Source organism: Procambarus clarkii, chromosome 51 (genome assembly GCF_040958095.1).
Source record: "Procambarus clarkii isolate CNS0578487 chromosome 51, FALCON_Pclarkii_2.0, whole genome shotgun sequence".
Lineage (NCBI taxonomy): Eukaryota > Metazoa > Arthropoda > Malacostraca > Decapoda > Cambaridae > Procambarus > Procambarus clarkii.
In genome coordinates this window covers 12,441,064-12,466,273 of record NC_091200.1, presented here as the reverse complement: position 1 = coordinate 12,466,273, position 25,210 = coordinate 12,441,064, and the positions used below count along the sequence as shown (strand labels likewise).

Genomic DNA, 25,210 nt, shown 5'->3' with positions numbered 1-25,210 from the left:
TAGTCGTACACTGGGTAGAATACCGATTTTTTGGATTTTAAGGCTACAAGCGACGTACAATCCCCCAAAACCTGGGTAATCTACACCGTGTACGACCTGGTACAAAAACTTGCTACATAAATTGGTAATGAGCTAAATGGATGCAACTGAAGTTTCTTAGCCTAAGCAGTTTCCCCACGACCTTACTTTGCTACTAATAAATTAAAGGGGGGAAAGGTCACGTAAGGGTACACTATTACCCGTCATACCAGCCCAACGACCCAGCCAATGGCTTACAGAACTGCATAGAAATCCAAATGGCCTTTGCAGTAGCATCTGCAGGTGTACAAGAGAAACCCCAAAATGGGTGGGTATCCAGAAAAATTTGAATGTCTTAGCTGTTAAAAGAAGCTGGCCACATTTGATTTCAACCACCACAAGATGCAAAGGGTTAACTAGAATAGATCCATACGAGAGAACTAGTAAAGTAAGGATCTTTGAGCAATTAATTCGGATGATTCAGTAGTAAAGGTACATTCCTGCTTGTGCAGAAAGTGTTTGAGGGACCACAAAATATTGTACCATGAGGACACCGACTTCTAAAAGGTTTGCACTGGAGAAGAATGAAAGCACCCTGGAATTTATTGTCCTGTACGATTTGGTGTCAAGATGAACAATGCTAGGTAAAGCCGATGAATACTCAGGACAGCCATAGTCTAGTTAGAACACAAAGGTGTAAAAGTAGTTTAATCTCAAACTTCCTGGGGGTTTGGTCTCATTCCTTCCTTAGGAATGACACTAAACCGAGGACCTTTGAGCATTCAGTTCATGGGAGAGCTGCATCTACATAACCTCTTTGGGGAAGAGTACTGTAGCACCTCTTGACACCAGGGGCCAAATTCTCAAAGCAGTTGTGCAACTACTTACAAACCTGTACATCTTTCTTCAATCTTTGATGGCTTTGGTTACATTTATTGAACAGTTTACAAGCATATAACTTTCCAATCAACTGTTACCATTATAAATAGCCTCCTGGTGCTTTAGGGGCTCATTAACCATTACCAATAGTAAACAAAGCCGCCAAAGATTGAGGAAAGATGGAGAGGTTTGCAAGCGCTTGCATAATCGCTTCGTGAATCTGGGTCCAGAACAGTATGGCCACCCTGTCAGGAGGCCATCAGATTGTCATGGAAATTGACTAGCACTTTAGTAGAATGCTAGTCTTGCCCTACACTGACCCACCAGCAGTCATTCTGGATCAGCATACCACTAATAGACTGCATTTATCCTAGACAACACTACCTCCAGCAGTAGCCATCTTTTCAAGTTGATATCCTACAATTTAGAGGAATAGTGTTACCCTTTTTGAATATTCAGAGGCACAAACCCTAAAATCCTGTGAAAGTGTTTGGAATACCTAAGCTCACTAACAAATCCACAAGGGCAGTGACGAGGGTTCAAACCTATGTGTAAGCTCATGTGAAGCTTACACAAGTGAACCTAAGCTCACTTATTTGTGTAGTGTTTTCAAACAGTCTACCAATGCCAATTTTTAAAGTAAATCTAATTAAGCCACAAGTTAATGGGCTAGTAAAAAAATATATTTTAACAGGGTTTTATTTACAGGTTAACAATATAAACATTAAAACTATGCTTCAATTGTATGAGATTTGAGTGCTTCATGGACCACCAGGAGCAGCACGAGCAATTAGGTGGGGGTCACCAAAGGCATCGTTGTCACAGTCCAAGTGGCTGGTAGGGAGTGCAGCACCCCTCATGATTAACTTTGTGATGAGAACAGTACTGTCGTTCCTTCCTAAAAAGATGTAGTGGTCTGCCAGCTGTGGGAACTTTTGGCCTTGTGGTCTTACATGCTGGGCCCATAACACGTTTGCGGGACATTCTTCACTGAAGATGCGAAGCTTTTGTCCTGAAGCAAGAAATTTCATAAGTTACATTAAAAATTTATCTAGTATTAGTAAATGGATATTTAGGAAATAAGACTCTGCAAAATACTTTTTCTTACCTACTAATTTGTAAGCCAATGGGAAAACATTGTGCTTTATTGCCATAACTATTGTTGAACCACTGGCTTCATTGCCAGCATAAAAAGCTATTAAATCAGCTGGGGCAGCAAGGTCGTGTCTGTCAACGCACGTCACCGTTTTCGTCCTCAAGTTAACCTCGTATAGCTTTAAGGGGAAAAAGAAAAATTGTCAAAAAGTACATGATTATGTAATTTATCAAGCACTAGTTGTGCACAAATTAGACTACAGGAAGTAAAGAAAAACTATTAAATGACCATTCACCAAACTAAAAAGTTTAATTATCATTGCCAATACTGTATTAGTACACCAAATGCATGTCTGGGAGGAAAGTATAATGTCTACAGGCAGCTAGACCTTTATCAAGGTTTTACCAACATGCCAGTTAAGGCTCTCATTACATTCACATGTATACTGTATTGGGGGAGGGGGGCTATACATCTTAGGATACAGACATTCAGACTACCAGCCTTGAAAATACCCCCATGCTTTACAAGAAAAATCCCATATAGTGCATGCATATACATAAAACTTTCAAACCTCCAAGTCATATTGCTGCTGTGTGCACATTTCTCTTCTGACAACCAAGACGAGGAAGATGCTCCCCGCTTGCTCAAACATAACCGCGTCCAAGAGGTGGGAAGGAAACTCCAAGGCCTCTCCAAAGACCCCATCAACCATCAGCTTGCCCAAGCTGCCACTTGCCCAGAACATTATTATTCTTCCCCCCACTTTTACCGTAACTGCGATGCCTGGGGTAGCCAAATTACAAATAAGATGTCTGGCAGTTTAAACCATTATAAATTAAAAATTTCTCAATGTATTTCATAAAGTATAGAATGTTGGCCAATCTTAGATAAATCAAACTAGTTTAAGTATTTACCAAAATTTAAGATTGCCTAGTATGTAAATTTTCAGTAAATCTCCAGCAATTTAGAGACCAAGAATCATGCACTAGAATTTTTTTAATTCCTTACAAATACAGTAACAATACATTAATAAAAAATTTCAACCTTACCCACATAGCCAGGCAAAATGTCAACCTGAGTAAAGTATTCCGTGGTAGGGTCAAGTCTGTAGACTACTGTATTCTCCAGTGTGTGGATGAAGAGGGCCACTGAACCACCATCCAAGGTAACAGCAGACATGCCTTCTCCAGCAACCAGCTCTTGGTGCACCTATAATAAGAGGAATGAAGTTCCTAGACAATCTTTCTACAAACCTTAATTCAAAGCTCATGCAATGTTCATGCTAGAAACCGAGTTGTACTAAACTTCACACAAACGGCACTTGCCATAAAAAACTTCATACCTGAATAGAGCCTTCTTCCAGCTTCCACACAAGGCTGTTTTTCCTGGTGCAGTTATTTCCAGCCTCTGACCCAACCATGGCCAGTAGCACCTAAAATACAGTATAGAGTTTTAATTAAAATTTTAGCGCAAAGTATTCAGTGTTAAGAAAACCAGGCGAGTATACTTGCCTTGTTAGTGCCTTCCAGGTAGAGCCACTGGTGAGCATTTCCAGTCTCCGGGATGACACTCTTCTGCACCAGACCCACAGTGGTCGGGTCAAACGTGTACAGCACAGAGTCGCACATTCCTTCCCACGTCATCACCACGCAGGTTACGTTGAACGCCTGTAGTTTAGATTTTTGTTTAATTCCCCTCATTCAATTCAAGAACACTAAATAAAACTGACGAGACCAAATAGCTACCATACCTGGAAGGAGGTAGAGGAACGAGTGTTGTGGGGCATTTGTAGCTCTCCTACAGTAAGGAAATAGTCTCCTTCATAAACTGTACTCTGCAGTTGCTCATATATAGCAGTAATTGGCTCGCATACATCTCCATATTCCTTCTATAAAGAAAATTTATGCTAATTTATACACTTGTACACGTTCATTATATAATATACAAAATTACACACTAGATTGGCTGGGCACCTTTCCGTCACCGTCCTTATATGCAAACTTACCAACTATCAAATTACAAACCTTTAATTGTTCAGTTTTATTGCTGTACTGAGCGAGTATGTGTGTCGTCTCTCTGTACAAGTCATCCACGCTGATCTGGCCAATTTGTCCAACAACTATCAGTCCTTGCTATTGGAGAAACAAAACAACAAGACTTAAGATTTTCACTAAAGATATTTCAACACCAAATTAAACTTTTGTTATGTCTTACCATAAAGATGACGCGAGCACTAAACACTAGTCTGCCTGTTATAGTAGTTTCCTGGTCCACATACCAGGCGTTGTGGTACAGATCAGAAAGGTAGATTCCGTTGATTATTCCCGTAGTGCTTTGGAGGCTGGCCACGGTCAATGGCCCGTTGAAGACTACCACACCTATTTATGGCATCAAAGACAAGATGGGCAATTACTAATAGGCAAGTCAAGACAGCCAGTGAACAACATTTCATTAAATTTGGACCGAATTATTTAAACCTATCCTTTCCGCCCCTCCACAATTTTTTATAGTTTGACCATTGACCTAGTTTAATATTAATTCTTACTAGTAAGAGTAATAACCTAAAAGTATTAAACAGGCATTACCTTCAATGGTGGCAGTGTCATCTAGAGCGATCACTTGTTGGGAAAGTTTCACCTTAACAGTGGTGCCCGTCGACCCTGTCACCTCAACGTTCCCAGACACCTCCACGGCACCACTGAAGGTCACCAGACCCGTCACTACCTGTCCACTCCCGTTCTGAAGTTAACAATTACGAGAAGAATTTAGACGTTACAAGATCCATGTCATTTTCTACCCTTAAATATAAAAAAGTGCCTCAAACCTTTATATTCTAGTACCAAGTGCTAACTACTTACCGTCATGGTTCCTCTGACTGCGTCTGGGAGATTCCAGTTGTTGACTTTGCCAGCCACCATGACGTTGCCAGTAGTCACGTTACTGAAGGAGGCATTGACCGGTATAGTCTGGTTGGTGCTGGTTGTGAGGTAGTCTGTGTCCAGCACCAAACTGTTCAGCCTCTCAGTTCTCAAGTTACCGCTCACAGTTACCACATCTGTGAACACCTGCAGCAGCCAACAACAAATGTTACTACAGTACTGCACTTTTAGAGCAGACTTCAGTTACCACCAGAACAAAGGAGCACACTAGTCAAGAATAAAAATATTCTAGTTTTAGTAACCAATGTGTATTAGCCCCAAATAAATTTGGGGTACAAGTTATGCAGAACTGCAGATTGATATAAAATAATATTTGTATTAATTTTCTTCATCAATCATGCTTACAATATTGCAACTGGTGGCATTTTAAGTACAAACTTCCCGTTCCTAATTTATCATTTATATACACGATACCATTCAACTTTATTTGCATCGTGCTTGTAAAGTTAGTCACCCAATTTTATTAATGCAATAATAGTAATCCATCTTAAAGCAGCAAAATTTAAAGCGGGTTTCTCCTCTAATGATGTAATTTAGATCTATTAAAATATAAAGCACGTAATTAAAAATTTGTGCAGTCTTGCATTAGAGCAGAGCTTGCTTCGCCCATTTTTTTGTAACTCCTGCTAGTGCGTGGCAACTTTTATACTGCAGAGAAAAAGTCTTAGAGAAATAGGTAAACATGCTAGTGAGGACTGCCAAACGTCAAAAGAGTACACACCAGGTAGACCAAGTACCTGTACGTACCAGGGAGGAGTTTATGGTCTGGTCGCCCGTCAGGTGCACAGCGCTCGCCAGGAACGAGCTGTAGTCTATGCCATCAATTGTTCCCTGAGGAAGTAGATTAAGGAAATTACAATTATTGCTCCACAACAGGCGGCTCTTTTTTTATAGCCACTCAGACTTTTTCATAAGTGTCTAGTCTGCGACTGAAGCCATCTAGTGATCCCATGTCTATTACAAGTGGTTACTGCTAATATCAAACTTTAATCACTCATTGAGGTATTCAACAGTAAACCGGAACTTGCCTGCAAGACGAGTGTGGATGACGTTACAGCTGATGCTGCCAGTGTGCTGGACACGCTCGCCAAGGTCAAGTGTGCGGGGGAATTCTTTAGTACTAAGTGAGCCAAATATTCATCAAAATTAACCATATTTAGGAAACCGACTTTGATGTTCCTGAAGGTGATTGTGGAGGCTGCGGCAGCCGTGAAGGTCTTTGTACCGGTGACAGCGACGTTGGTGGTGTCTAGCTTCCTTATGGCGTCTCGCAGCAACTCTTGAACGTTGAGAGCGTTAAGAGCCCCCCTGATCTTAAAGTCAGTTACATTTACTACATCGTGGAAGTTCACCGTCCCTGTAGTAAATAAATTATAGTTTATGGTAGTAGTTTAGTTTGTAGCATCGTTGAAGACTATGTAGATAAACATCGAGCTGCCTTAATGTTTGGAAACCTTATTAATGTTATTTTAGAGTAAACTTTAAGAGTACCTATGAATTAATTTATAGCAGGTTTCCGGCTACAAATTTTACTCCAGAAAGGGCAAGTTCAAAATCAGTTTCAGGATACCATTTTAACGTGTGGCCAGAAACCTTACCAACTAAACTGTCTTCCCCTCGCCGTAGTGTGTTAGTGACAAGCTTCTTTAGGTCCACGTTACAGACCAGTCCCACAAGATGAACCATCTGCTGAGCGCGTATGTTGTTAAAGTAGTAGGCTGCAGTGAGGACCTGATCGGTGTGGAGGGTGAAGAGGCTGGTAGCCAGGTCGATTCTGTTTGTAGTGAGCGTGTGTACGTCTCCCTTCACAGTGATCCCGCTCTGGAAGGTTTTCTTTCCTGCAAAGTTTTGAAAGATATGGTAGACATTTAATGTACACTTTGTCTGCCATTTACGTTTGAAGGTGCAACTCAAAAGAACCAACATCTTTCTAAAAGTGGGGACAGTAAAATTTCTCAAGAATATAATACGGAAGCTATAACCATTTAACCCATACCAAAAAATCCAGAAATGCCTAGTTGGTGTGACAATTTCGACAAGCCGTCTTCACAAACTGAAGGGAACAATTTGTGGGAAGAAAACCACTAGTCTTTCAATTTCATAGGATCTGGGTTTTGTAATCTTGCCATAGCTTTAAGAGGAATTGGGGTTGAGGTGAGGAGAGTACGCTTAGGAAATTAGATTATCGTAAATTAGGTACACAAGGCGTGCAAATCTTTAGTGCAGTTAGATCACTTCATGCATTGGTAAAGGTGTGATAGTTCGAGCCAGGTGCCACCATTCTTTTCCGTTCTTTATATACGACCCCCCTCCCCCCAATAAAGTTATGTTTTTAGTAGTTATCAACTAGAAATATTCACTTTTAACAACCCATTTAAACCAACAAACTGACCTGTTATGATCTGGAGAGCGGTAGTGTCTTTGTACACCGCGTCGGCTGCAAACTCTCTAAGGTCGATACCGTTGACGAGGCCGCCCACCGTCACGTTGTCCAGCAGTGCCAGGTCACCCCAGGTGATCCACCCACTCAGGAAATTATCAGATGCCAAATGAACAGCATTTGCGTTAATGTCACTGATATTTAACCCATTAGCACCAGCTAGGTTGCTGGTGGTGACAGATTGGTCAACATTGAGATTAGTAAAGATCACCGTGCCAGATATCGTCGAAGACACGTTATCTGTGACTATGTTCTCTTTCAACTGCTGAATGTTAAAGCCATTTATGTACACTGCCGACAAAGAGCCAAGTATAGTCACTTTTCCCTCTACGTTTAATGTGCCATTAAAACTGTCGGCAGAATTCAGCTTCACTCTTCTTTTCGCCAGCTCAGAGATGTCTACCGTATTCACTGTGGCCCCCTCAGACATGTCTATGGCGTGTGCCTTCACGGCGCCAAATGTTGCAGACTTTAGGGTCTGAGGCGCGCTGAAGTTCTGCACTCCGCTCCTCGTTACAGCATTAAGGAAGTTTACGTTATTTATTTTTCCCGATACATCCAAACTTGCGGCAGAGACTGTGTTTCTGAACACCAACTTGCCTCGCACCACCTGGTCGGACTTGTTAAGATAGAGAGCAGAGGCTGCCAGCCCGGACACGTCCACACCACCTATAGCGCCGGTCACTCTTAGCGAATCAAATTGAACGTCAGTTTTAAATATTAAATTACCAGTAATATTGAAATCCCTGGCCGTAGTCACCAAGTTTTCAAACATTTCGCCATTAAACGTACTTTTGAAAACTGCATTTGAGAGATTCAGAGAAAGCGCAAAGAGAGTTCTTCCAGAAATCTCTGGGGAGGTTCCGTCAGTATATACGACGTCCGCAGCAAGCTCCGCGAAGTTCAGGTCGTTCACCTTCCCAGCACACTGCACCGACGAGGCATACACGGGTTTCATGAATTCTACGTCGAACCTCCAGTCCGTTAAATGAGAGAGAGACGGCCCTTTAGTTAGGGTATTCAAATTAACGCCCCCAATTATGGCCGAAGTGATGTCCAAATTGCCTTTTATATCAACGCCTTGAGCAAATATCTTCCTGCCAGAGATTTGCTGCACCGTGTCTAGTGTTACGAGCCGAGATACATTTAAACCATCCACGGTTGCTCCTCCACTCACTGTTACCGAACCAAATTGCAGACTAGAGAACCTCTTTGCACCAAAGCGTAGAGTGGAATCTGTCCGAAGGGGAAAGCGAGATGGGAAACCGTCTCCGTTGATGTGGCCAGTCACAGTCAGATCTTTGTTTACATTTAGTGTTGAAGGAACTATCAAGTTTCCAGTCATTGTTGCTGTGCGATCTTTGAACACTGTAGTAGACATGAAGTTATCTACGTTGATCCCCATTATCTCTGTTGCTTTAAGGTTGCTTACGGAGACTGTGTTTAGGAAGGCCAGAGACCCTGCCAGCGTCCCGCCGCTCTTCTTTAAAGTGTTCTTAAAGATACTCAGGTCCATTCCATTCACCATGTTGCTCAACACTTGCACATTATTTTTCACCATCAAACCCTTCGATAATGTACAGTGCCCTGGAAATTTAAAAAAGTGTCATTACATTATAGCCAAGTATTAATTAAATTATTAAAGTTCATCCTCGGCATGTCTCACCTAGTACAGCCTCGTCAGAGAGAAGGACGACATTCTTTGACAGATCTATCCCGGCCACAGTGCTGCCCTCCTTCACCGCGATGGTGCCAGCCACCAGGGTAGAGAAAGTTGCGCCAGCTATAGTCTGGCGGCCGTCGAGGGTTACCAGGTTGCTCACGGGAATGTCATCCAAATGCGGCGTGTACAGTGTGTTTATGTACAGGCCATTTGTGAAGGTTTTCCGTCCAGCGACCTTCACAGACTCGTTCCGCCTGAAGGAAAAAAAAAGCAAAAAAAAATCATACGTAAAACAGTCTCGACCCCGCACTATTCACTCTTATTACGTTGTAACTTACTTGACAATGTTTCCAAACACGCTGTGTATTGGGACGCGGCCGCCAGAACCATCCAGCATCTGTTCAACGTCGAGGCTAAAGACCGATAGGGTGTCTAGATGAAGGTCTGCGCCCAACAGTGTCTTATAGCCACCCACTACCCGTGACGACCCAGAAGATGGAACAGCGTCTGTGGGCAAAGAACGAGTTTTAATTAAAACACAAAATTCAGAGTGCGCCATTACGATAGATTTTGTTTCATTGTATATTTAAGGATGATAAAGAGTTGTAATTAATGTATCATGTGTGTATTATCTGCTGATGTAGACCTGACCGAATGTAAAATTGTCAAATTTATTCGCACACCTCCGTCACTGATGGAGTGCGAAAGGATACGTGAATTTAGGGAATTCTATAACAAATGCTAGATATTTTTTTAGTATTTCATTCAAAATGATCTTACCAGATATCTTCGCCTTACAAGTGATTGTAACCTATCCACCGCTGCCCACTGGATTGGGGGGGGGGGGGGGGGGGGAAGAGGTCGGTGTGTAGGACAAACATCAATTGTGACATTAGCTCTCCACATGTCTGTTGCTTAATTTAGAAACTGAAGTTGTGGTTGGTCTCTAGCCCATTGTCTATGCGATCATGCAACCCGTTTTCGCAAATTCGTAAAGTCAATATTGACTTATTAACTACGTGCATAGGTGATATACTAAACATAATAGATACCCTTAAAAAGATTCATAGAAAACACAGACCTTACCTAACCTTGTTAGTATCTTAAGATAAGCATCTTATTGCTTCGTAATTACAATTATTACTTAACCTACACCTATTATCTTATATCTTGTCCTATTACCTATATTATACCTATCCTATATTAACCTATACCTATTATCATGAACTAGTTACAACATTCAATGCACATAAAGATTGTAACTTTGCTAAATGAATTGTGGGGCACGGGCCTTTAGCCTCTCAACCCGTCCACAGCATGGGTATTGGGGTGCATAATAAATGCACTATATCTAAAATCAAGAAATTTTTAAAAGTTAGTTTTAGAATCCCTACAATCTTTTCTACAGTTACCCGACAAGACAAACTGACCATCTAGAGTAGAGCCGATCATTATCATCTCTGAAGAGATCTGTCCCAGCACTCCATTGTAGTGACCCAGAGATACCAAGTGGTCTTTATAGGTGCTGTAACTAGCACCATCCATCTCTGTGCCCCTCAGACCCATACTCTGGGCCTCCAGGTGCGTAGTGTTGAACACCTGAGGGGTAAGGTGAGACATTAAATTATGTACACAAGAGGCCAAATTAAGTGAACCATTGCACCTGCTACAAACTAACCATCCGGCGATTTCACATATCGGTATAAACAAAGATTACGTTAAGGAGTAGCAATAACTACTATTTGCCCCCCCCCACTAATTAAAACTAGGAGCACTAACCCCCAGGACATCCATGCCACTGTGGAGCGTAACAGAGCCATCTATAATAATGGAGCCAGAGCTTGTACCAGCACTGCCACAATCTACACTATTAGCCAGGCTCCTCGCTGCTGCTTCCACCACAGAAGTCTGTTGGTTGTGTTTCATCTGAAGTCACAAAAATGACCCACATTAGGAGAGCACGAACTGTGGTAAGCATATTAATGATCAGAACTTAAGATTTATCCATTGACAAGCAAAAAAACACTTTCAGAATGTTGCAAAAAAAAAAAAAAAAAAAAAAAAAAAAAAAAAAAAAAACAGTGGAGGAAAAATGAACTGGTCTCGCCTGTAGGTTATTCATGGTGTCGTGGACGATTTTGTTTTCCATTATTACAGGGTCGAGTAGAGGAACTAGTGCAGTCTTTACGTCCAGGGTCGTGACGCCGCTCCGGCCCTGCACCACCACCTGGAGCAGACAACAGCCTCGCCGAGCATTAGAGAAATTATAAAATATCTTTGTGAATCTCTTAGCCCGAAACCACTTTTATACTAGCCGTTTATTACAATTTAAGACTACTCCATTGCCACCACATTTGGCAGAAAGTTCCTCACCTGCACGGGCTGGCCTCGAGCACTCTCGTAGCCGCGCTCCCAGCTGACGACGCTCATGTCCAGGGTGGTCGTGTACCCCTGAAACAGTCCGAAGTAGAAATCAGATTACATTATTGGCTTTAAGAAAATCCCCTATATGATTTTTATTCAATTATACCCATATTGAGGGCTTGTCTGAACGAGGTTGGAGGCCAAGTGGAGAGGCCGCGCGCAACTTGTCATGGTTGTCCGATTGTATGGCGGGTCAAAAACAGGGCCAGGGTCAGCCTCCTCCACGCCCCTTTAAGTAGGACTGCTCTTATTGCCACAACCAACGACTGTAGTATAAAATGGGAGGAGGGGGGGGCCAAACCCACAACATTTTACGTATGTGAACAAAAATAAAGTTTTTGCAACAAAATAATAGTAAAAGTAATTGGTTACGCCAAACAATTGCTGGGCACATGTTGCAGGTTCAAATAGAGAACAGGAAGGAAACCTGGACCCGCCGGGTACCTCATCCAGTTAATAGCAAAAGAAAAGTACGTACACACAATCATACTTACCACCTGCATAGCCCGAGCCGTACCATTCCATACGTAGGCCACCAAGAGGGCGTCTTGTCCAGTCAAGAGTACCACCTCGTCCCGACACGACGGTATCTGCAGGCAATGTTTTGTAAAATTAATATCAAGAGCGTTCAAGTAAAAAATTATCAACTGAAGGCACCACACCGATTATGTAGCACCATAAAGCGTTCAAAGCCGATATAATTTAGGTAATACACAATACTATTTACTTACGTTCACAGGCAAAAATGAATTGAAGGTGGAAAGTCCATGAGACGGGAAGATCTCTCCCCTCGCCCGATAGTGGGCGCCTCTCAGCACGAAGAGCTTTGCCATAGAGGCAGTCACTACCAATAGCTGATGTTCCAGGCCGGAGCTGAAGGTGGTCCAGGATGCGATTGTCTCTGAAAACGTCACCTTCTGCACTACCTTCATTTGAAACTCTCTCCAAGAGTTCTCCTGTATTAGGAAGGCAACAAAATAAAGATACTCGTTAAATTTTTAAGTGTTAATACAGTAGATTCGTGTATCGCTATTATACGTACAATATTTTATCCTTTATGGGATTTATGCATTTACCAGTTTTGTAGTGGCTTAAAACCAGAAGTCTAAAGTTTTAAGAACGGCAAGGTGAAAGTAAAAAGCATTTAATACCTTCATTTCGTGTAGTAGCAGCTGCCTGTCTTGCAGAACGCCTACCAGCACCCGCCTCCCAGCTTGCCAAGTTTTCATTTCAGTCCCTGAAGCCACCCACGACTGCCCCAATCTGAAACCACCAAATAATTACTGCCCACCTTTAGGAAATATCCTGAAGATCTTTAAAAAACTATTGGATAACCAGGTTCCTACCAAAATATCGTTTAAGATTTTAACCGGGTCTCCCCCATACTCACCCGATAGATATGGTAACATTTTCTGTAGTGCTGACTGTGATCTCCCGATACTCTTGGTTTAGCTGTCCAGCGCTGAAGATTACGAGAAACCTTAGCTGCTTTAATGTACCGAAGAAGTTCACCAGAACCTCGCCATACCCCAGATGAGTCACATTCTTGTTTCCTGTGATGAAACTTATGGACTGGGCTCCCTCTGCGTCCTAAAAGGAAAAGAACCAAAGTGTTTAGAACTACAGGTACAAAACTATGCAGCTTTTCGTTTTAACCAAAGTTACACGGAAGGGTAATGAATTTGTGACAAAACTACGTGAAAATCATTCATACATTTAAATTAATATTGGCGAATTTCATCAAACAAGTTAAGTTTTAACAACTACAAATTACTAAAAGTGAAGCCATGCAGTTACTTCAGTACCCCCTATAACACGGCGATCAGAAAATGGCAGAGGAGCAAACTGAAGGCAACCGACCAGCGTAAGAAACATTACGCGATTAAAATTACTACAGGAGATGCAGTTCTTTTAGGCATGCTGCCAAGAAATAATACCTGCAACTCTAGATATCCCTGTTCAATCCAGTCTTTTATATCCAAGACCTCATAGGTGCCACCTTTGGGCCAAATGTTTAAATTATTGCATAGGTTATATCGAGCAGACTATAAAATTTGATTTATAATTTGATTTATCCTTACTATGGCAGTAGTAAGGATAAATCAAATTAAGTCTTGTACGCATAACTGGAATTCAAATTAACAAGCACACAGGTACTACACCAGACAACACCCGTCCTACTACCAAAACTGGACGAATCACTTCCAAAACGACACACCCTGGACGCAAACACAGTGGCCTCCTTACCAGAGCCTCGGATATTAACACCAAGTAAGGCTTCCAGCACTTCCACTAACACGATAACATCATTAATATTTGCCAACATCCAGGGTATAAAAACACGCAAATCCAATAAAGTTCACTTTATAGATGGTCTCCTTCACGAGGCAAATGCAGTGTTTGCAGCCCTAACAGAAACCCTCACAAAGGACTACCATGATGGTGAAATATGGATCTCCGAGTACAATCTTTTCAGATGCGATAGGAAACACCGGCTTCAGGGTGGGGTCAGCCTCTACATCAAAAGCACTCATCTGTACTGAGCTGCTAAACACCTCAAATGATATGGTGGAAGTGCTGATAATCAAAAGAGATTTTAAGATGTAGTTATTGTCCTTTTATATAAGTCACCGGAGGCAAACCCTCGGCAGTTTAAAGACCAACTAATGAAAATAGAACACTGCTTGGAAAACTTCCCAAATCCAGCTCCGAACATCATCCTGCTTGGGGACTTCAACCTACGGCACCTGAAATGGAAGCACCTGGCTAATACAGTAATATCAGAAAGAATACCATGAAGTAGCCTAAATGAACAGGAACATGCAAATGACCTGCTACGGATGTGCGACATGGTTCTACTATTTGCTGGTTTAAGGCAAACAACTAGGAAGAACACGCTAGACCTCATTTTCACTAATAATGTTGAACAGATTCCCGGTGGAAGAGATTTCAGCAAATTCAACTTCAATAATAAACTGGGAGCAAATAAACCAGGACTTCACAGAAATAAACTGGGAAGAACAGCTAGAAAATGCAAACCTGAACCAGTGCCTGGAAAAAATAAGCTCAGTAGCACTAGAAATATGTTCAAACCGCATACCTCTAAGAAAAAAGAGGAAGAGATGCAGATTGGAACGGGAACGTCGTTCTCTATATAGGCGAAGAAAACGAATCTCAGAACAACTTGAGTCGCACCCTATCTCAAGAACGCCGAAGAAGGTTAGGTAGAGAAATAGAAACAATTGAACTCAAGCTACAAGAATCATACAAAACCCTGGAGAGGCAAAGAGCAAAAGGCCATCAGTGAAAGAGAAATCCGAAATATTTCTATGCAAAATCAAGACCAAAGAACCACATCTAGTATCGGGCCCCTGCGAAAGGGAGATGGAACTTTCACCGATGACAACAAAGAAATGAGCGAGCTACTGAGGAAGCAGTACGACTGTTTTCAGTGAGCCATTAAACACACTAAAGATTGATAACCCAAATGAATTTTCCATGGATACGATACCAACATCAAATCATATCAGACGTCACCCTATCCCCACTGGATTTTGAAGAAGCCATAAACAGTATGCCTATGCACTCTGCGCCAGGCCCGGATTCTTGGAACTCCATATTCATGAAGAACTGTAAAAAAACCACCGATTGATAAAGATTAAGCCACCCAAGAGGTGGCACGGGCATGAATAGCCCGTAAAAAAAAAAAATACACTATCGCAGGCCCTCCACATTCTGTGGAGAGACAGCCTAGATACTGGCGTTATTCCTGATATACTAAAAACAGCAGAGATAGCACCACTTCTTAAAGGAGGAAACAAGGCAGAGTCAAAAAATAACAGACCGATAGCACTAACATCGCACATCAAAAATTTGAGAGAGTGCTAAGAAGTAAGATCACAAAATACATGGAATCACAGCGTCTCCATAACCCCGGACAACATGGTTTTAGAACAGGGCGCTCTTGCCTGTCGCAGTTGCTGGACCACTATGACATGGCATTAGATGCTATGGAAGACAAACAAAACGCTGATGTAATTTACACAGATTTCGCAAAAGCTTTTGATAAATGTGACCATGGTGTTATTGCACATAAAATGCGTTCAAAAGGAATTACCGGAAAAATAGGCAGATGGATCTACAATTTCCTGACCAACAGAACTCAATGTGTAATAGTCAACAAAATAAAATCCAGCCCATCAACCGTGAAGAGCTGTCCCCCAGGGTACTGTGCTTGCTCCAGTACTTTCTCATCCTCATATCGGACATACACAAGAACACAACCTATAGCACTATCATCCTTTGCAGATGACACTAGGATCTTCACGAGAGTAGGCAACATAGAGAACGCGGCGAACCTCCAGTCAGATATAGATCAGGTCTTTCTATGGGCTACAGAAAATAATATGGTGTTTAACGAAGATAAGTTCTAGCTCATGCGCTATGGAAAAAATGAATATAAAAACGGAAACCACGTACAAAACTCAGGCAAATCATAACAGAACGAAAAGGCAATGTAAAGGATCTGGGTGTACTCATGTCGGAAGACCTTACCTTTAAAGAACACAATAAAGTAGCCGTCACAACTGCAAGAAAAATGACAGGTTGGGTAACAAGAACTTTTCACACTAGAGATGCTATACCGATGATACTTTTCAAAACGCTTGTGCTCTCTAGAGTGGAGTACTGCTGCACAATGACAGCACCTTTCAAAGCTAGAGAAATTGCTGACCTGGAGAGCGTGCAGAGATCCTTTACTGCTAGAATCCACTCTGTAAAACATCTAAACTATTGGGACCGACTAAAGAGCTTAAAACTGTACTCCCTTGAGCGCAGGCGGGAGAGGTACATAATAATTTACACGTGGAAATTATTAGAGGGGCTGGTCCCAAACCTGCACACAGAAATAACATCACATGAGACCAGAAGACATGGCAGGATGTGCAGAATACCCCCGTTGAAAAACAGGTGCAACAGGTACTCTGAGAGAGAACTCTATCAACATCAGAGGCCCGAGACTGTTCAACACGCTTCCACTACACATAAGGGGCATAACTGGCCGACCCCTCACAGTGTTCAAGAGAGAACTGGATAAGCACCTCCAAAGGATACCTGATCAACCAGGCTGTGACTCATACGTCAGGCTGCGAGCAGCCGCGTCCAACAGCCTGGTTGATCAGTCCGGCAACCAGGAGGCCTGGTCGACGACCGGGCCGCGGGGACGCTAAGCCCCGGAAGCACCTCAAGGTATAACTAATCCATGGTCAATATGTATGAACATTTCATGCACTCTGCATCTTTATCCAATTAAATAATTTCCTTTAGCATGTGCCTAGCGCTTAGTCCGACGAGGGAGTTCCGAAAAACTAGCCCACACGTTTCACCAGAAAACACGAGCTTTTGAATTTTATGATAGTCCCAAAATAAGGAAGACCATTTGTTCTATCAAACCAACCCGACAATTTTAAAAGTATATATTATAGCTTGTCTAATTACAATGGCTACACATTTAAATGTTAGTATGACGTTCCGTATAAGGTGTAAACCAAGTCCAAAGTTTTAGCATACTTCGATCGTTTTTGGTATTTGAAAATACCAAAATATCACGGGTGACTGGATGCTCTTGTTACAAGTGTTCCTTACTCCGTCACCATTACTCTTACACTTTAATGTGATTAGTTGGTAAATTAAAATTTATTTGCCAAATCTTTCTCTTATATAACAATTCTTAATAATGTAACCAGTACAGAACATTAAATAATATCCATCCTATTTTCAAACTACCGTAAAACTTGCTCATTCCAGCAAACCTATATTTCCGCTAGGACTAATTTAACCGCTACTGAGGCTAGCTGCATTGGTATGCGTACACCATTAGATATACAAAAAATTGCCACCATTAAGTATTTCAGAAAAAATCTAACCCCTATATGGTATAGACATTCACTTTACTTTTAATGCCCCAAATGTTCACAATACCGCGGCGCAGTGTTCCCGGACCTGTGGAGGGGTGTTTAACAGCTACCACGACTCTGGTAATCAATACATTTACTTACGATCTTTAAGAAAGAGACAGTCTTGTCCTTGGCGGTAACTAGGACTTGCTGTAGCGTTTTAGAGTCCGGTATGCTGTCCAGGTGGTACTCTAGCCCAACTGCTGCGTCCAGCTCTAGGGGATGATTACCTGCCACAACACAAGTTTACCGTTAGTCAAATTGTTAAGCTTAAATGTACAATACATTTGATCAATAAAGCAATCAAATTTAGTCCCCACGAGGACCAAGGAAGTACTCACTTCCTGCTTGACAGGTTACGTGAGAGGTTTCTTTGCCACATTTTACACAGGTGTCTCCTGGATGGCCTTCAGACCGCTTACACAGACACCCGCCAGGGGAGCAGCACGCACAGTTCTACGAAAAATCACGATTTACAAAATTGTAAAATTTACATTTATTCGCCATTAGGCAAGTTCAAAGAGTAAAACTGTACAGAGCTTTAAACAATTAAGTTTTTACTTATTATAGAAGAACTTTAGATGCAAATCCCTAACGTAGTGTGGGGGCAAGAACACCCACAACAGCAAGCCAAAGCCTCTCACCATAGAGTTATCTACGTCACACCGGCACCCCGACACTGACTGGGTCCAGGAATTACGAACCCTCACAGCCACCATTTTTCCTCCCCGGGGTAACACGCCCCAACCAACATCACTCTGCCAATAAAGAAGCCAGAAGTAGGTTAGCCATATGAACCCGAAAAAGGCATTTTCAGGCCTAATGCGCGTTAAAGTATTAATGTTAAATTAATATAAAAAATTACATCTAGTGGCAATACTGTACGAACCCGACAGATGGCTGGCAAGTTAGTCAAGCGGAGTGGAAAGGCGTGAGTGATGGAGACTGATCCTAGGCCGCTACTTACTCCTATCGAGTCAATTTTTACCACTGCAAAGCGAAATTTTTAAATATTAAATGTAAAAGATTAGAGTTAGAGATTTAGTTTTAAAGAAAGGTTAATACTTCACAAGCTTCAATAACAATGGTAGTCTAGTCACTGAAACTGACATTGCAGGAACACAGGATGCCAAATTTTTTTCACAAGTGCTGCACTTACTTTCCCTCTCCACTATGGAGTTGTAGGTGTAAGAGTGCCAATAGCCAGGCGCCAGGGTGGGCAAAGTAGGAATCGTGGGTTGAACAGGAACCGTGGTCTGGACAGGAATCGTGGGTTGAACAGGAACCGTGGTCTGTACAGGAATCGTGGGTTGAACAGGAACCGTGGTCTGGACAGGAATCGTGGGTTGAACAGGAACCGTGGTCTGTACAGGAATCGTGGGTTGAACAGGAACCGTGGTCTGTACAGGAATCGTGGGTTGAACAGGAACCGTGGTCTGGACAGGAATCGTGGGTTGAACAGGAACCGTGGTCTGGACAGGAATCGTGGGTTGAACAGGAACCTTGTATTGGACGGGAATCTTTGATTGGACAGAAGTAACGTAATGATGGTAGTATCCAGCTGACCCCGTGGCGTCGCGCCGAGTTCTGCTCAACATCTTCTGGATATTTGCTTCGTGTTGTCTAGAGCGTTCTTCGTATCTACGCTCTATGTAGTTCTGCAGCGATTCCAGGCGAGATTTCAACTCATTGTTTAGCTGTTGACAAAAGCTTGTGTAAATAACCCTTTACACAAAGGATTTTAAGAACAGGATAGTTACGTAGCCAGCTGCTGAAGTTGTGTTTTCATTCAAAATATACATTTTTAATTTATTTAACCAACCCCCTTTAAACTTTGAATTATTGCTACCGTTTAGCTGCAAGACTTCTCACCTCGTCCAGGGTGAGGCTATCTATAGTTACTTCAGAAGGGTCCTTGTCACTGTAGGCGAGGGTGGACGTTATGGCCACCCACATCACCCACACTGACCAGATCATCCTGGCGGCTCACACCTGCCGAGGAAGTTGCAAAGCAGTGAAGTACTACGAAATTTCTAAATTACCTAGTTTTATTAGTCTTATTAAGCTTTGAATGTGGACATTATTATGAAGCTAAAGTACCAATTTCATGAAAATTGGCGACAGCAATGGACCCTATTATATAACGAGTTATATAAAAGATGGGGGGGGGGGTTAAAGCAATAGTATTTTTAGTTAAAAACCTTAAATGTGTAAATTTAATGTAACTTTGAACTCTTAGTTAAGCAGCCTAGCAGTGCTAATACATTCCACAAAACCTTTATAAAAGTTGGACACTGTTGCAGTTAACTTTGACAACAAATTTACTACTACAATTACACATTTAAAATCAGGAGCTTGGCCGAGAGTCTGGTTTATTAATCTATTACGCCAAACACCAACTCATGGTTTTAAAAATATAGCCACGGAATACATTTTAAATATTTAGCGTGCATTCTAGAAGTGAAGGTCAATTGTATATATAACATTAGATAGGCATTATCCCTTTGGCAATAAGTATTAGTCGTATTCATTGAATCAATGTTTGTCCCGCTAGTGGGATTTTAATACGATATGTATGAAGCAGTTAACTAATTAGGTTTGTTCATTTTTCCCCCTCCCTTCATCCCCATTTATTTTTGCCTTTTTTTTATAAAGTTTAAAGTAATAGTTGAGGTTTAGTCATGAAGAGATAATGTCCAAGTAGCTTTGAATTCACAAAAAATACTAAAGTTTACAAGTGTGAATGCACTAACTACAGTAAACAAACTATATTTGGGCAAGATTCACAGTACAATTTGAATAAAGCCATTTCTTGAACATGGCTAATATAGTAGAGTCGGGTTCGTTCTCTACGCACAATCTAGAATTCCGGGTTCGAATCCCAGGCTGGCACATTTCATTTCACCTAATGCCTCTTAACTTCCGAGTACCTATTTCCTGCTAAGTGAAGTCAGCTTCTTGTGGGGTTGCATCCTGGGCGGGGTCTAATTCTTTCTTGTTTGGTTTCTTCACCCCCCCCCCCCTTTTCGATAAAAGCCTAACGTTTTAATAAATTCTGGCTTCCTGTCCCATGACAATGAATTATTAGTATATAATTACGTCTATTTTTTCCCCACATTCAAAGGAATGGCAAGTGTTACTACAGTTTACATTCAGTAAGATCCACCCAAACAAGAACTTTTAGCCGATTTTTTTTTTTTTTTTTTTTTAAGATATGAGGTACATCTGCATTAGTGCAGCTACCCTAGACTATATGAAGTGGAGTACAGTGTGTCAAAAAAGCTAACTAGGTGATGCTAAGAAATCCCCATCACACAGGATGGTTAGTCATACAGAGGCATGTGATAAGCGGTCTGCACTGGCAGACTCCAGATGCATTTTGACGATATCATCAACACAAGATTGAATAAGGTAGCAGTGGTAATACAAGTCCCCATCTCGCAGGATGGTTAGTCATACAGAGCCATGTGTTTAATAGCCTGCACTGGCAAATTTTGGGTACACTGTGAGGATATCTTCAAGAATACGAGAGTGAATAAAGTAATTGCAAAGCTCCAGGTACCTCATGCCAACTGGTCTGAAAGGTCTAATAACTGGGCATTCAGTGATTTAGTGCGGGAGATGGTGCCGTAGTTCCTGCTCACAGAGTTTGCAATTGGAGTGCTCAGGATTGGGAGACCCGTCACCTGCAGCCACAGGTCGTTGGGAGTCAGTAAGTTCTTTCCTATCAGATCTGAATGTTTGGACCAATACAGTTTTGACAGCAGAGATGGGGATACCTAGATCTACTACTACAATTCAACTTCAGACTTGTTACACGCTAATTTGGCTGCAATGTCTGTCAGTATGATGGGTTATATTTATGTGTGAAGGTATCCATACAAAGGAGATTCGAGACCCTTTACTCTGTGCATCAATTAGGTCATTTATAATTGGGAGTATGAGGTTCTTGCTGACGATCTTCCAAGAGAAGTTTTCGATTGCTTGAAGAGCAGACTTTGAATCACAGATTATTATTCCTCCTCCAATGTTTTTTAATGTATTGGTTGCCAAGTGTAATGCTGCTAGTTCTGCTTGTGTGGAGGTCAGCCAGTTGTTTAACCTGACACTGACAGTCTTTGTGCAAATATTATTTCTATAAAACCTACATGCCGCTGCAGTCCGTCCAGTAGATGATTGGACTGAGCCGTCGGTGTAGACACAGTGCTCGTGAGATCTTAAACTCTCTATGGAGGAGGCAATTGTTTCAAGAGTGACAGCTTTGAGAAGAGCAAGATTCTCATTATCTTTCTTGGTGACAGGTGTGTATGATACTTTAATGGTGGGGTACAGATAAAGAGGAATATCAGACAGGTAGATTGCACTTAAAAGGAATGTTAAGTTTAATGAGATTGTAAGCATTGTTTCTCAGCCAATTATCATAAAAGGAGTTGGTATGTCGGCACCAGTCAAAAGGGTGTTAACAGCACTAAATAATTTGTCTCTGAGCAATGCAGGAGATGTAGGGTCTCCCTAAGCCTAGCAGTAGTAAAGTCTAGAAGTCTGTAGTTTTCTGGCATGACCCACAAGATGTGGCTCTTCCTGCACAAGATTTTGGATGGGATAACTAATGTGAATTGTTCTGCATGTCTGCTATACTATATTATTACGTCCCTCGGGCTGCTCAAAGGCTATCACAGAACATCCAAGCCCTCTATTTAAGGTCAGCATCTATTCCAAAAACTACGCCCGAGATTAGGTAGAGTTGTATCAAGCGAACGCCACGTCTCTGCACCATGGGAGGTTACCCACTTTCCAAATTACCATCCTTCTTGGGTGGCAGTGAGGACTATTAAACTAATACCTCGAGCCAGATTGATGCCCTGGTGATGGACCATCAATCCCAAGCTATTTAAACCGATTGTTCCAGACACCTCTTTTACTGCACTTCTGACGGAACTAGTAGCGACAAAATATGGCTCCTATTCCAAGTGAGAAGTGGTTTAGATAGGACCACTAAGAAATCTCTTGCAAAGTATCCAAAAGCCTATTCTGCTGCGAAGATTTAACTTTTTATTGAAAACGCATCGACAGCTGTACTACGAATATGATTCTCAACCTCTTGCTACAATATTAGAAAATTACTTCACACATTGATTGTTTAAATAATGACATAGCAAGAGTAGTTCTGAAAGGAGCCGCGGAAGGGGGGGAGGGGGAAGAGAAGCGTAAACTTCAGAAAATTTGAACGATTATGTCATGGCAAATAAAGTGCTAGTTACAAGCACATGCCAATGAAAGCTCTAGTGTAGATTATCTGTCAGTCAATTTAAAGCACAAAATTTAAGTTTTGAAAGCCAAGTTCCGAGAGCCTAACTCTTTAGCATTAAAATTTTAAATTTTCCCGGTATAGTTCCACATTTTGTAGTACGTCAGAGTGAAGATCACCAAGCTCAGAGCTCTATGCTTCTTCATCTAAGTATACAATTTGGTATAAGAGCTCGAGAAAGTAAAATCGATTGCCCAACCGGCATTTTAAGACCAGCGCCTGAGTGTTGAGGGATTTACAAAAAATGTACTACTGAAAATCATTAAAACTTACTTTTCACGACCTATTTTATCTTTATCTTTAATTTATGTAGTCTTCGTTACTACAGACTAAACTGACGGGGGAAAAATAAAATTAAAATACCAAGCAAAAACTGCAATCTTTATTAAATCTAGAACATTTACTGAAGACGATATATATGATTCCGAAGTAAATAATCTGATGTTCAAAGTTTCCCCCGAATGTAACTACATAGTGCCAGCAATAGACAATGCGAAACCCCAATACAAAACTTTGACAAACCTCACCTGCTAGCTCTGTAAACCCAAGCCTCGACCTAACTACAAATATAAAAGGTAAACAACATACCACCTTCCCTGTAGGAGTCCAAAGTTGACCTGTTAAACGACCTCCAGAGTCCTGCACGACCCCCACCACAGCACTTCACACAATTAGCCTAACCACCTGCTACAAACTTCCTCGGGTCGCCTTAACTCTCTCCACCAATCACAGAAGCGTAAAATACTTGCCAGTTAGCAAGAGCGCGTTTCAGCTCCACGCCATCTAGTGCTTAGAGTTTATAACAATTGTCTTACAGAAAATGACTGGGGCTCGATACCCGCGCAGGACTGAGACTTTTATAATTCCCTTCGTCGGCGATAGAAAACCTGTACTTAGGCTTACTGAATATATATATATATATATATATATATATATATATATATATATATATATATATATATATATATATATATATATATATATATATATAATTATATATATGTAATTGGTACATCTAATGCGTTATGCATGGTTTCCTCCGAGGTTATGGGTCCCCCTTCTTCCAGCTAGAGGTGGTACTCCCTTCCATATTTTTTTATAATATTACGCTTCACTGTTGGAGGTAAATCAAAAATCAATTCTCCAAAATTCATTTTTATTTCTAGTCTGACGCGACACGGGCGCGTTTCGTAAAACTTATTACATTTTCAAAGACTTTAGTTCACAAATACACAACTGAATAGAACTTACGTATCTCCGATTTTATATCTACATTTGAGTGAGGTGGAAGGGGTGATGTGGCATTAACACAAGACAGAACAAAATGTGGTATTAATAGGGTATTAATTTCATCAACACAAGACAGAACACGAAACAATGGATATTGAATAGAAGTGTTTGTAGAAAGCCTATTGGTCCATATTTCTTGATGCTTCTATATTGGAGCGGAGTCTTGAGGTGGGTAGAAGCATCAAGTCTTGAGTCTTGAGGTGGGTGGGTTCTACCCACCTCAAGACTCCGCTCCAATATAGAAGCATCAAGAAATATGGACCAATAGGCTTTCTACAAACACTTCTATTCAATATCCATTGTTTCGTGTTCTGTCTTGTGTTGATGAAATTAATACCCTATTAATACTCTTGTTCTGTCTTGTGTTGATGAAATTAATACCCTATTAATACCACATTTGGTTCTGTCTTGTGTTAATGCCACATCACCCCTTCCACCTCACTCAAATGTAGATATAAAATCGGAGATACGTAAGTTCTATTCAGTTGTGTATTTGTGAACTAAAGTCTTTGAAAATGTAATAAGTTTTACGAAACGCGCCCGTGTCGCGTCAGACTAGAAATAAAAATGAATTTTGGAGAATTGATTTTTGATTTACCTCCAACAGTGAAGCGTAATGTACGAAAGATTGAGAAAATTCGTGTTAGAATTATTAATCTTACTTTTTCGGTCATATTTAATAATATATGTGTACAGGAAAGACTGCTACCAAAATATACTAATATATATATATATATATATATATATATGAATATATATATTCATATATATATATATGGGAGTATGGTTCTGGGAGTATGGGTTCGAGTCACTTCTGGGGTGTGAGTTTTCATTCGCATATAGTCCTGGGGACCATTCAGGCTTGTTCGCATATATATATATATATATATATATATATATATATATATATATATATATATATATATATATATATATATATATATATATGTCATACCTAATAGCCAGAACGCACTTCTCAGCCTACTATTCAAGGCCCGATTTGCCTAATAAGCCAAGTTTTCATGAATTAATGTTTTTTCGTCTACCTAACCTACCTAACCTAACCTAACCTAGCTTTTTTTGGCTACCTAACCTAACCTTACCTATAAATATAGGTTAGGTTAGGTTAGGTACGGCTGGTTAGGTTCGGTCATATATCTACGTTAATTTTAACTCCAATAAAAAAAAATTGACCTCAT

At 41.1% G+C, this 25,210-nt stretch overlaps 1 protein-coding gene across 2 annotated transcripts; it reads right to left on the bottom strand.

Annotated features, from left to right (window-relative positions):
- Positions 1–1,582: 1,582 nt before the first annotated feature.
- LOC123774635 (uncharacterized) lies at positions 1,583–23,439 on the bottom strand. Of its 2 annotated transcripts, XM_069304018.1 has the most exons (33): positions 23,310–23,439; positions 19,286–19,405; positions 18,915–19,110; positions 18,573–18,680; positions 18,303–18,403; positions 18,058–18,171; positions 17,755–17,869; positions 17,516–17,643; positions 12,850–13,049; positions 12,611–12,722; positions 12,191–12,415; positions 11,954–12,049; positions 11,409–11,486; positions 11,143–11,262; positions 10,815–10,961; positions 10,466–10,634; positions 9,374–9,542; positions 9,039–9,289; positions 7,325–8,959; positions 6,531–6,770; positions 5,961–6,289; positions 5,680–5,763; positions 4,852–5,058; positions 4,579–4,732; positions 4,208–4,371; positions 4,018–4,125; positions 3,744–3,881; positions 3,505–3,660; positions 3,336–3,425; positions 3,043–3,202; positions 2,565–2,776; positions 2,006–2,171; positions 1,583–1,909 (listed from the first exon to the last, which is right to left on the bottom strand). In XM_069304018.1, exons 2-33 carry the CDS (start codon positions 19,388–19,390, stop codon positions 1,659–1,661), a joined length of 6,528 nt encoding a protein of 2,175 aa, XP_069160119.1. In that variant the 5' UTR covers positions 19,391–19,405; positions 23,310–23,439; the 3' UTR covers positions 1,583–1,658. The 2 variants fall into 2 exon arrangements, with proteins under 2 accessions (XP_069160119.1, XP_069160118.1); XM_069304017.1 differs by having other exon boundaries at positions 18,573–19,110.
- Between the last annotated feature and the right edge of the window lie 1,771 nt (positions 23,440–25,210).

Coding starts and splice junctions, on each gene's coding strand:
- LOC123774635 (XM_069304017.1), bottom strand. CDS start 19,390: ATGATCTGGTCAGTGTGGGTGATGTGGGTGGCCATAACGTCCACCCTC. Junction 19,111..19,285: donor ATAGCCTCACCCTGGACGAG/GTGAGAAGTCTT, acceptor TTTTGTCAACAG/CTAAACAATGAGTTGAAATC. Junction 12,723..12,849: donor AATGTTACCATATCTATCGG/GTGAGTATGGGG, acceptor TGGTGGTTTCAG/ATTGGGGCAGTCGTGGGTGG.